Genomic DNA, 13,026 nt, shown 5'->3' on the forward strand with positions numbered 1-13,026 from the left:
CACTTTGAGCACCTGTGGTGTAGAGCTTTAATAGTTTAATCGGGCTGGAAAAGCTGAGCCCAACAAGGCCAAAGCCCAACTGAATTCTCTCCGAAACTGACCCGAGACAGCACCTCCATAGCTTTTTATAAGCCTGAACCTCATTACAGCCCGACAAGTTTCACCAATTGAAAGCGACAGGAGCCTTTTTGTCTCCTCATTAAATCTTATGTTGTATGTAGGATTGATTATTTTGTCAAGAACAGGAGTTATTCTACCTTGTCTATGTCTTTTTTTTAACATGAAAACAGCTTGGGATACTGTAAATGTATATGTAAAGACTGACACGACCCCATCAAGACCCGTTGGGTTCGGGCAGAGATCTTATTTTCAACATTTTAAAAACACAAATCTTGTATGGTGGTCCCTGGCACACAATATTTTGAAATGGGGGTCCGTGGTCAAATATACAGTATAAACATTTTGGGGGCCTTCACATGAAAAAGTTTGAGAACCTCTGCTCTGTGTCTGATTAAATGGATATCAAATATCTGAATACTGAATCAAGCAACTTAAAAACTGTCTGGGGTGCTCACCAAAGCCCAAGTAGACGTAAAAATGACCCCGAACATGTTTGAAAGTGAAATATCCCTTTTAGACAACAAAAAAAAGAGGAAGAGGATTGAGGAGCAGGGAACAAGGAAATGTATCTGTGGAGAATTAATAATGAGAATACCTTAACATTTTTAATAGTATTTTCTTAGATTTGCTCACTATATTCTGTGCGAGTGCATTATTAAATTGTAATAACAATGAATATGTCATTGAATATTTTGCTCAATGCAATGGGAGTTGCCATTTTCTTTTTCCCCATTTTCCCTTTTTCTCCTAATTTAGTCGTTTTGCCAAATGCAAATTACTGCCAAGCATTTTCCAAAGCATACCATGGTTTGTTTGATTTTCGACTCAATTGGATTCAGTCAATTTCATTACATTAGCCTGTAAAAATAAAATTGAGGCTTGAAACTTTTCGAGATAAGTAAGTCCAGGTAGTTATTCATAGAGATAGGAAGTTGTTCTTTGTTATCGTATAGTGTTTTAATGTATTTTAATGCATGGATTTGAAAATCGTCCCTGAAGAATGTTTTCATATTTACTAGCCGATTTCAATTTTGACTTAAACGATAGATAAGAAATTGAAGAGTCTAAATATGTAGTATCTATGGTATACGGTCCATTAACAAATTAACTCAGCATCAATGCAATCTAACTACTGATCAAAACTGTTCAGTTTACATCTTGAGCTAAAATGTAATGCGAAAGATGGACGTACGGTGCAGTGCACGTAGTGTCAGAGAAAGCTTGCATCCTAAATGTTCTACTGTATATTACGACTAACGCTCAAAGCATTCATGTCTGCAGACTGTGCTTTCGTGATGTTTTCATTTAGAATTTCATGCATGCATCAACATGAAAAATAATACTGAAATACAACTTTTTCTACAACTTTGTTGTTGCCTTCTGTACTGAGGTCGTATGTTTAATGTATCCTCCGTTAGGCGGTGTCACGTGGCAAAATCTGCCTGCACCGCGATACAGGCTTTACTGTACAATACCGTGTGGCAGGGGTTCTCTAAGTGGGCTCCAGGGACCCTCAGATCTGTAACTCTGAGAGTGTGCAAATGGAACCATTTGTACACTCTCAGGGTTATGCGGGTCCTTGAAGTTAAAAAGTTAGAGAACCACTGCCATTATGGTTGTATCCTGTGTCTTGGCTGTAATGTGGTCTGTGGTAGCGGTGGTCTCCGTCAGGTCATTTTACGGCTCTCTCTCTGCCGCTGATGTCCAGGGTTGCCAGATCTGCTTATTAGAATTTCCCCGCAAGATTTTAGTTGAAAATAGCCGATCTACAAGCTCACAACGCGTCGCGATGCGACGCGTTGTGAGCTTGTAGATCTGCTATTTTCAAATAGCGGATGTATATGTTAAAGTGCTCATGTGGCCCATAGTCGCTTCTTTTGGGCTGGTTTTCCTAGACCTGGCTGCTTGTTTCTCTCACAGAATCTGGCAACACCGTCTATGGTAGCGGTGGTCTCCGTCAGGCCATGTTACGGCTCTCTCTCTCTCAGCCGCTGATGCCCCGCGGTCACTCTATCCCTGTGATGTTCTGTCCTTTCTGCGCTGAAACAAATCACCGTTTTTTTTCTCCTCCCCCTCCAGCTTTAACTAGGGCTTATAGGCAGCAACATTGCCACTTTGGTAGGCTTTACCCAGGATTTAGGGATTGAAAACGCTAAAGCACAAAAGAGCACAAAACAACCTTTTGAAGAGGGGGAGAAAAAAAGGAAAAGAAAACGTAAAGAACCAAAAGAAAACAATGCAACTCGGCTCAGTTTAGAACCGGGCTGGTAGACGACGAATCACAGCCGTTTCGCGGGATCGATATCGAGATCAGGATACATCGTGGGGCACACCCAGAGGGCCACCCTCAAAGGAAGATGAAAAGAGAAGCATTTCGAAAATCTATTTCATATTTCACAACAAACAACTTACAGTCTTGCAGTCGCGCGCTAACCATTTCGAGGCGGTCAGCCCTGTGATCATACATTATGCTTTCATGATAGTCTTGTTCAGCAATGTTTCCCACATCCATTCGGCCCCGGCATGCCCGCCACGACGCTCGCTGAAAGCGATATTACTCATGTGAGTCGAGTCTGAAACGCGGGCGCTTTGCATCGTCAGCTGAAGCGGTCATGATGTAGGGGGAACCCTCGGATGCATTCCAACCCACGCCCGTCTCCTATCTGTCTGAGTAAAGACGAATACCTGTTCAAACTATCTTGGTTCAAATTGCATGGCGAAGGCGCTGAGATAGTCAGAGTCAACATTTGCACTGCAATAATGATGAAATAACCGGTATTAGCCTTCCTGGTCGACTCCCGATATTTTGTGGCAGCGTGTGAGGCCGAGAGAGATGCTGAGGATGAGAGGAGGGAAAGGGCAGACAGCAAACATTTGAGTTGGAAGAGGAGAGGAGAGGAGAGGAGAGGAGAGGAGAGGAGAGGAGAGGAGAGGAGAGGAGAGGAGAGGAGAGGAGGTGGGAAACAGAGAAGAGTCTGGTCTAGCAAACCCTTAGAGTGTAGTTTTTAACATAATTCTCATAGCAACACAGTCCAGTATTGTGTTGAAAAGAATCCCAAAACGACCCTGAATTGTAACATGTACTACGCTTTTGTTTTTAGAGGAAGAGGCAATGGTGATTTATTTTAAACCACGGACAAAAGGGCTTTAAATAAAAGAAAGGATCAAAACATGTAAATAATAACAGCTCTATTCAAGCCCTGCCTGTGTGTGCTAGCATGAGATATTATTCAGCTCTCATTAAGTCCACTGGTGGAATTCTAAATGCATTCCACCAGCTAAGGTCTGAGGCAAAGTGAACTAATTCTGTCAGAGGGTGGTAATCAGAGAAGGAGAACGGGCGAGAGAGAGAGAGAGAGAGAGAGAGAGAGAGAGAGAGAGAGAGAGAGAGAGAGAGAGAGAGAGAGAGAGAGAGAGAGAGAGAGAGAGAGAGAGAGAGAGAGAGAGAGATGACGATAAGGAGGGAGGAGGGTCATGAAATTGTGGTAGGAGTTGAGAGGAGACAAGGAGATCGGAGTGGAGGAACATAATTGGTGGTTAGCGTCAGTCAGGAAGATAAGAAAACAAAGCAAAAAGGAAAGAAGGTTACACAAAAAAAAAAGAGAAGAGGCCGGTAATAAAAAATAATAGGCAAAGAAGCAAAATAACAGATCCCTGCAAAGGAATGTCATTAAGAAACAATAGTCTGTCTGTGTGTGTGTGTGTGTGTGTGTGTGTGTGTGTGTGTGTGTGTGTGTGTGTGTGTGTGTGTGTGTGTGTGTGTGTGTGTGTGTGTGTGTGTGTGTGCGTGTGTGCGTGTCTTTGTGTGCATGTGTGTGTAGCAGCAACGTACCTTGGTAATGTGCGCTGAAGCCGCGGTAGCGGTGGTTGCTATCGGTGACAAAATGAAGGCGGAGCCAGTTCTTGTTGCTGACAATGGGAGCGGGGACGTTACTTCCTGACAACCTGAGAAAAAGAACAAAAGAGAGAGAGAGAGAGAGAGAGAGAGAGAGAGAGAGTTAGATCTGACAAACCCACAGGCGCACACATCTACTGTAGTTACCTTTCAATCCTTCACAACCCAGTAAGAGTTTTCTGTGCTTTTCTCAGCCAAAACACACGCGCAGCTTCAGTCTGCTACTAACTGAGTTGTCGGGGTGGGGGGGGGGGGGGGGGGGGGGTTACTGCTTTGCTCAAGGGCAGCTCAGCAGGGCGCGATAACCACGTATGAATCCTGCAGAAGAAAGACTTGTTTTCGAATGCAGCAATAAGGTTTAATGGGAAACACAGCGTTTCTGTCCAGAGACCTTCAACCAGGTTATCTTGAACCACATGGACCCTATCCCTATTCTGGGTCATAATAGGTGAATATTGGGTTAATTGGATCAAGATCTGGCAAAAATTGATCAACATTAGGCCTGTCTACCAATGACATCATTGGTGGACACTTTTGTTAATGAAAACTATGGCTTCTATTTCAGCAACTTTAACTAACTTGCCAGGTAGAGAAAGGCTGTACTTGGTATTAGCTTGGTATCCCCATTGATGATATCACTGATAGGCAGGTTTCTGAACCGTCCACAGCCCACCTCAGACACAGAGCAAGACTGAAATGGAGCCATCTTATAATGAGAATTAGTGAAGACAATTTATATGAACATAAGGCTGAAATGGGGTGAAGTGCTCCTTTCGGCACTGGTGCCTGCGCAATGGAGCCAAGGAGAGCACCGGCTCTCACACTTTATCAAAGCTGGGCTGCCCCCACCCCCGCCACATGAGTAATTTATGGGTTATTTTGAATAATAATAAATAAATAATAATAATAAAAAACTTCATATAATCTGAACCCACTTTTGAAATCATTCACATATAAACACAATGCTTTTTGAAAACTGCCTGCGGGAGTTTGGCAGTGTTGCCAACTCTGCTCATTATAAGCGCTTATTTTCATACACCTGGTTGCTTATTTCTCTCGCATAACCTGGCAATGCTGGTTTCACACTAAAGAGTGAAGAATGGATTTCAGATCGTCATGGCAGAGACTGAAGCATTGTGTACAAAATGTCCTTGCCACCTCACGTGAATTGAATTATCCCCTGACTGATTCATACTTAGATCTTGGTTGGGGGAAAAATGCCATAATTAATGGCTTTATCATGAGCAACTTGTTGGCAGTGCTGATAAAATTCTGAACATGAACGGGATATAATATGTTGAATTGTGAAAACGGACTGTCCAATACAACTTTTGTAATTTAGTAAAGTTTGCATGGCTTTAGCCTTTACAACAGCAGGCTATGAGTTCCCATCACCAACACAAGCCTAGCCAGAGCTTTGGATGACAATGGATGAACAGAATACTGTCAATTGATCAATGATCATGCAACTGGAAATGATGATGATAATGGAGTTCTTTGGAGGAACATCGACTGACATGGCGAGTAGCCTAATCTGCGCGCGCGTGAGGAGGTTTTGGTGCTCCTGCGGTCAACATCAAAGTTAGGCGCGCCTGCCTTTCGGTGGTTAACCGACTCACTTTCCTCGCACAAGTTCACCGGGAGTTGGCAAGGACAGAGTAACGCAGAACAAAGCCAACACAGTGTTACGACAAGGTGATACAGCTGTATCAACGTGTCGCACGCTACAACAGATGCTCTAATGCTGAAGTCAGGTCTCAAGGAGTAGGATGATTCACCAGACGGTGAAGACGGCGTGAGCGTGCGCGTGCACAAGCTTGCGCGCACGTGTGTGTGAATGCGTGTGTGTGTGTGCGCGCGTGTAAGAGAGCGTGGGAGAGAGAGCAAATGTTGTAGCAGTAAAGGTGTCATTAGAAACTAAGTTATCGTGCTCCTTTAGGCTTAGTTTACTCTTTTACACTGTTCATCCGTGTGTGTGTGTGTGTGTGTGTGTGTGTGTGTGTGTGTGTGTGTGTGTGTGTGTGTGCGTGTGTGTGTGTGTGCGTGTGTGTGTGTGCGCGTGTGCACGTGCGTCTTGTATTTAACTCCGTCAGGAACGCAGAGAGAACACAGCGTGCCCTGGCTGGCTACAATGAGACAGATTGAATTACACCTGCATGATTTCATCCTCCACCGGGGAGCTGCCCAGTACCACCAGTCTGACGCTATGGACCACTCAAGCAGATGGGGGGGTGGTGGGGGTGGGGGGGGGTAATTGTTGAGGGAGCGGGAGAGTTTTTTTGGTTTGTTTTCTTTATTTCTTTCATTCATTTCTTCAGCCCACATTTTCCCATGCAGGCTCGTCTGGGGATTTGAACTTGCAACCTTTCAATCACTTCAACTTGTTTCTCAAACTTTTCAAAGTGTTGTATTTGCTGAGACTGCACGAAATGCTGCAAAAATGTGAATGGAAAATGTACTGCATTTACGTGTGTAGTCCTTTTTAGAGTCTTTCCGACCACTCAAATTGTGCAATAAATCAGGGTTTGAAAAACTAAAACAGGGGGGGTACATTTTTATAACCACACCCTTGGCCTACAGTATATACTTCTCCATACGACAAATAGGAAAAATAGCAGATCTATAAGCTGCAAGACGTCAACCTGCTCATCGGGAGCTCATCAGGAGCAGTTCAGGGGTTCAGTGCTTTGCTCAAGGAACTGCGACACATAGCCCAGAGGAGCCGGGGATCGAACCGAGATTCTTCGCAGATTTTGAGTAACAGTGCACATTGATCGCGGGGTTGATGTACTATACTTTAAGTTCCTATTTATCCTTATGACATTGATGACACATTTTCAAAGATTTTAAGAACCTAGTATAGAGCCCTGGGGGACCCCGGTCAACTCAATATTAAGGGTTTATGTGGTTAATGTGAATTTATAACCTGCTACTGTTGGCAATCTAGTTTGTATCCCACCAGGCTATTGTACATGATTTCAGTGTTCTATTCCGGTAGCATTTAGTGTCTCTCGCTGTTGTAGCATTTTATTGTTTTTATAGTCTAACATTTAACATCTATGGATTTTGCAGATCGGCGTGTCCCAGTGTCTTTGCACCCTGCTGTAAAACCAAGTGCCCTTTTTTTGAGAGAAATAAGAGTTGGCGATGAAACAACCTTAACGTAAAGTGCATATGCATGCACATGCATGTAAATGTACGCGCACTTGCACACTACAGACGTGGCCACAGGCCCGATGATGCCAGTGCTATATATAGAGAGAAATACAGGTGCCCTTTAATATGTAACACCAATATAATCCATTAGGGGACCAAAAAGTGGAGCAACATTGCAGGGAACACAAGAACGCTGAGCAGACATATTAAGAGAGCGAGCGAGCGTGCGTGTGTGTGTGTGTGTGTGTGTGTGTGTGTGTGTGTGTGTGTGTGTGTGTGTGTGTGTGTGTGTGTGTGTGTGTGTGTGTGTGTGTGTGTGTGTGTGTGTGTGTGTGTGTGTGTGTGTGTGTGTGTGTGTGTGTGTGTGTGTGTGTGTTGCGTGCACACATCTGTTTGATGGTGACCTTGTGCCCTAGATCAGCGGGGTACTTTGATATCTGCTATTACTCACACATGCACCCGTGCATGCAAAGACGCGCGCACGCACGCACACACACACACACACACACACACACACACACACACACACACACACACACACACACACACACACACACACACACACACACACACACACACACACACACACACACACACACACACACACACACACACACACACACACACACACACACACACCCCCCTGTCTGGCCTGCAGACACGCACACCTTATTTCACTTACGCACATCAATACAAACACCATCACACTGTGTGCGTGTGCGTGTGTGTGTGTGTGTGTGTGTGTGTGTGTGTGTGTGTGTGTGTGAGAGATAAGTTGGCAGAACAACATGAATCACAGTTTCAATGTTCTCACAGCTGGCACCGGTCCAACACAATTACTAACGGAGACAGAAGGGGTGGGTTGGGGTAAGAGAGAGAGAGAAAGAGGGATTTGCCGAATTTGGGCACATTAACAAAAAAGCAACTTGACTTAATGAAGAATAACATTATATATACCTAATTTGGCCTGGGTATTCTAATTAAACGCAATTCAAATTCATATGTATGTACACAGCAAAAGGTGGGGTGTTCATTTAACATCAATTTAGAAATTGACCCGAAAGGCACTCTCAGACTTAAATTAACACTGCAGAGTTACAGGCAGGGAGAGAGAGAGAGAGAGAGAGAGAAAATATTCCTGTATCCCTGTTGTGTTTTTTACAGTCGTCTTATAAATAATGCATTTGGAGTCTCAAATAGCAATTCCAACCTTTGTAAATCACATCCATAATGACTATTCAAATCCACAACATACTCCAACTGATTGCAACACAGTGCAGGATGACTCCTCATATAAGCCAGGCAGAGGAATTGGACAATAAATGAGATGGAAAGGCCTTGTAGATGAAATACTCACTGACATCTAAATGAGTTCACAGAAAACAACCCACAGACACCTGAAACACGATCAGACAGCTTTCATCTACGAAACAACAAAACAGCAAACCTCGAAACATCTGAAAGTGTGTTGTTCACCGTCACCGAGTACATGTTCATGAGTACATTTGGTGAGGATACAAACACAGGGGTCTAGCCTCAACAGCTAGACATATTGTAACGGTTTAGCTACAATATGACTCTAGCTATAGGGATACATTTCTGAACATTTTTACAAACAAATAACCCAAACAACATGTGATCCTATACATCCAGGCAAAAAACAATGACGACTGGTTTGAGCAGTGACAGGAAATGACACATCCCCTCAGTTACAGAAAAACAGGAACAGACTAAACAGATGTAATTTAGTTACAAGCTAAGAGTCTCAGCCATTATTAGATGTGTATGTGTCATAGTCCATTTATTCACCTAGAGTTGCATCAGCGGTTTCCATCAATATGGTATTACATAAACCTGATATTCAACAACCTGAATGCTCCACAATATTGCTTTTAATAATAATTGATATATTACAAATATAATGTATAGTGAAATAAACCAATGCCCCGTGGTTCAGTGGTTGAATTGTTGGTGCTCTTTTTTACTGTAGTCAAAAGGATGTGTGTATTTATCTATGTCTGGACAAAACCAACCCCAACCATAAACTAATAAAGCATGAACAAGGTAGAGACTAACAGGACACAGTTGGTTCTAAAAGTTATTCATGTCAAGGACTGGCAAGTATTTGGCAGGGACCCCCATAAGAGATTTGTGTTATTAAAAATGTTTTCATTTATTCCCAAATTTTCAAGATGTTTGAAAAGTTTGAAAAGTTGCAGATTTGAAAGCTCACAACGTGTTGTGGGATGGAACATTATTCGAATAGTCAAAGTGTAAAATTGAGTTAAAGTGGATAAGCTGTTCTTCGTTTTACTGAGGACTCCCTGGAACCCCTTCAACACCGCTGGGGGCCCCCGAACCCCACATTGAGAACCACTGCTCCAGGACTCACACGATGAAAGATGTAAAGTTTGCATGCGTGGCTTTAACGTGGTTAAGGATGGATTAAAGATGTGCTGCAATGATGCATTCACCATCCCTAGCCACTAGCAGACAGGGTTAATGGCTATGCAGTCTCTCCTGGTGCTGTGGGTGAAACCACATCCATGAGTGAAACTCAAAAGTTTTTGTTTTTCCAGCAACTCTCTAACTTACACCAACATTGTTGCTCTTGTGAAGCTTGTTTGTAATTAAAAGTAATAACAAAGATTGCTATTTACATGTGCCCAAAGGATAAGTAAAGAGCCTGCACCCTAATCAACAAGCAGCCGCTGTGCTGATTTGCGTGTCTTCACAAACCGCACTCACAACACACAACAATAAATATTGGGCATGGAGGCCAGGCCCTCATTAGACTATGTCTCCCACCCCACAACACCCCTCACCTCATCTTTGTGGTGAGGGGTAAGGGTAAAGACATCTGAGTATAATAGACCCCTGGAGGATCAACAAAGTACATAGGGTTTACACCCCCCCCCCCCTCCCCTCCCCCCCACACACACCCATCATGATGTGAAGCTGCATTTCCCCCCCTCGGGGACTAACAAAGGCCCCCCACCCTCCGCTCCCCGCCCCACCTATATTTTTGTCCCTACCAACTATCAAACCAAGCCTATGCCCTTGAGCCCAGATGTTACATAAACATTATATATTATACCTGTACCTGCTGCTATATAGTCACACATGTCCTCGTCCTCCAAAACATACACAGCAACATCCTGAGTGTTAGCTTAACTTTGACAGAGTAATAATGGAAGCCAGGACTGTATACTGCCCCATCAGAGACACACTTTAACCGCTCAAGCCCTAAATACTTTGTCGTGTAACAAATTAGCGAAAATGGCTAACCTACAAGCTCACAACGCATTGTGATGCTTAGTGCCTTGGTTCTCAAAGTAGGGTCCGGGGACCCCCAGGGGTCCTTGAGGGAGTTCCAGGGGGTCCCCAGCTAAATGATTTTATGAGCCAAATGGACCCTTATGGGTCTGTAACTCTGAGATTGTACAAATGGAACCAAATGGACCCGTTAGGGTCCATTTGGTTCCATTTGGTTCCATTTGTACACTCTCACAGTTAAATTAACATTGATTTTAATATTTAAATTACGGTCCCTGGCATATCTTTTCAAATGGGGGTCCGCAGGCTAATAAGCGTCAATTTGGGGATCCTTGACATGAAAAAGTTTGAGAACCACTGGCTTAGTGAGCTTGATTTTGTTTTTTCTTTATGTGTGTGTGTGTGTGCAATTATTTTGAAATATTAAACTGAAATGTATAAAGGAAGTCAACAGGGCTCTCAATGGCTGGTCACATGAAGCCAAGTCCCAAGATCCACTTTGTTGTTTTTTTTAGACGCCACTACATTACTACAGTACAACTATTAATGCTTACCTAATGGGCCGTGTCTGCTCTCTACAAACCGTAAAATGATAAGGACTGATGACTATGCCGTGCTAACCGACATGGACTGAGACTAATAGCCATGATTGTCCTTTGATGTATCCAGATGGCCAGTACGTATCTCCGAACATTAATTTTCCTCTGATGCGGGCAGTCAAAGACAGAGACATTTGCATTTGCTCAAAGATAAGCATTAAATCCAACGCTAGGAGCATATTGGCATCATCTGATTAGAGCCGAGATGAGCTCTCACTGGCTCGGTCCCGTTTCTCTCATGTCTCGTTGTTCGTGCTCCTCTCATTCGGTCCCGTGCCTTCATCTCTTCTTCATCTCTCCTCCCCCTCCACCCACCCCTGCATCTCCCTTCACAATCTGGCCCCTGTCCTCTCCCCGTATTTCTCTCCACATTGTATTCGTCTGTATAGCGCTTGTTTAATTCACTTCCTCCCATGGCATGATTATCCAGAGTGCATCATTAAGGCCTGACCGTGGGCATATTCATTCCGTTCCCATAATGTGACACACACAATGTCAATGAAAACATAAATCTCTGCTGATGGCCTGTGTGTGGCATTAAAATATCCTACAAGCCATTAAAACACAAGACGGGGTCTGATAACGGTGTGGCTTCCCCTCTGACGTTAAGGCCCTGTTCAGACTGGCAGCCTAAATCTCATTGGTTGTCGGATTGGTTTCATGCATGCAAGTCTACTAAGGAATGCGAATCAAATCTGATTTGCAAAAGTCTGATTCCATGTGGCTTTTTTGCTTGTTCATAATGCATAAAACCAATGCGACTCCAATCTGGATAGATCACAAATCTGATTTGGGCTGGATTTGTGAAATATGTGAAAGATATTCACTTTCCTTACTTGTTCTACTTGGCAGCTTGAGCGTGCACAATAAGGTTGACACAAAGACCATCATCTGTAGATCAGGGTTGGGCAACTTTGATGATGGAGAGGGCCACTATATTTCCACACTCACTCCAGAGGGCCACATTGCATATGCTGTCGGGCAGACACCTCTTAGCTCCGTATTTTAACTTTTTTTCGTAAATTAATTCCGTACTTCGCCATTCTATGTCGCACAAAAGTAGCAAAAATAGCCTATCTACAAGCTCTATTTTTGCTATATTTGAATTGGTATCCTGCTTTGTTTTGTGCTATTTTTTAATTGGAATCCTGAAAAGTAACATTCCTATTTAATTTCAAATGCATTTAGTTATACTTATGCTAACTTTATAAATTGAAATATAAATACATTGCACATACAAAAAGACAATAGAATTGTAATACTATAGTCATAGACTGAAGTAATTCAAGCGGGTCATGTTTGCAATTGTAACAGCTGAAATCAATAATATATCAGTATCCGATATCAACCTGCGGGCCACATTAAGTGAAGGTGGGGGGCCGCATGTGGCCCCCACCCCAGTTGCCCATGTATGATCTAGATGGCTCGGCCCCTAGGACTAAAGAAGCACTTTGTTGTTTAGAGCAACAGTATCGGAAGGAGTTATTGTATCATTATAAATATTTGGATTGTAATTATTTTTTTTTACAAGCGGCAGAAACCAAACGTTAAGAGAAGCAAGTCTGCTTTTGATGGGATAGTTATTATTTTGATTTCCCAGAACAGCTGGAAACTATCCTGGTGGCAATGTTCTCCCTCTCCCTCAACACCACCTCCCATCAAACCGCTATACCACATCTTTGAGAAAGACACTCGGGTGGACCATTCTGTTTATAGCACGCAGCTACCAGGTGGGAACTGCTTACATGGGAACAGGAGTGATGCTAAAAAGACCATATGTTTAGCAAAAACCATAGTCACCGTTGTCGTTATCATCATCATGATCATGATCATCATCTCAGTATCTCGATCTTTATTATCCCTTTGATAGATATGTAAAAATATACTGTATACATACAGTAGGCAGTGGTGGAAAAAGTACTCAGATATTTTAGTAAAAGTAGCAATACCACAATATAAAAATACTCTAACAAGTAAAAG

The 13,026-nt window shown here is 43.1% G+C and overlaps 1 protein-coding gene across 1 annotated transcript in view; it reads right to left on the bottom strand.

The window, feature by feature from the left end:
- csmd3b (CUB and Sushi multiple domains 3b) overlaps window positions 1-13,026 on the bottom strand; it is a gene marked incomplete at its 5' end in the record, with an annotated part of 624,567 nt that overhangs the window by 285,658 nt on the left and 325,883 nt on the right. The window contains one exon of the mRNA XM_084079659.1: window positions 3,953-4,065. Within this exon, the coding sequence (XP_083935785.1) occupies window positions 3,953-4,065 (113 nt within the window). The remainder of the gene's footprint in view (window positions 1-3,952; window positions 4,066-13,026) is intronic.

This window comes from Gymnoscopelus microlampas (assembly GCF_963454915.1).
Source record: "Gymnoscopelus microlampas genome assembly, chromosome: 15".
NCBI classification, from domain to species: Eukaryota; Metazoa; Chordata; class Actinopteri; order Myctophiformes; family Myctophidae; genus Gymnoscopelus; species Gymnoscopelus microlampas.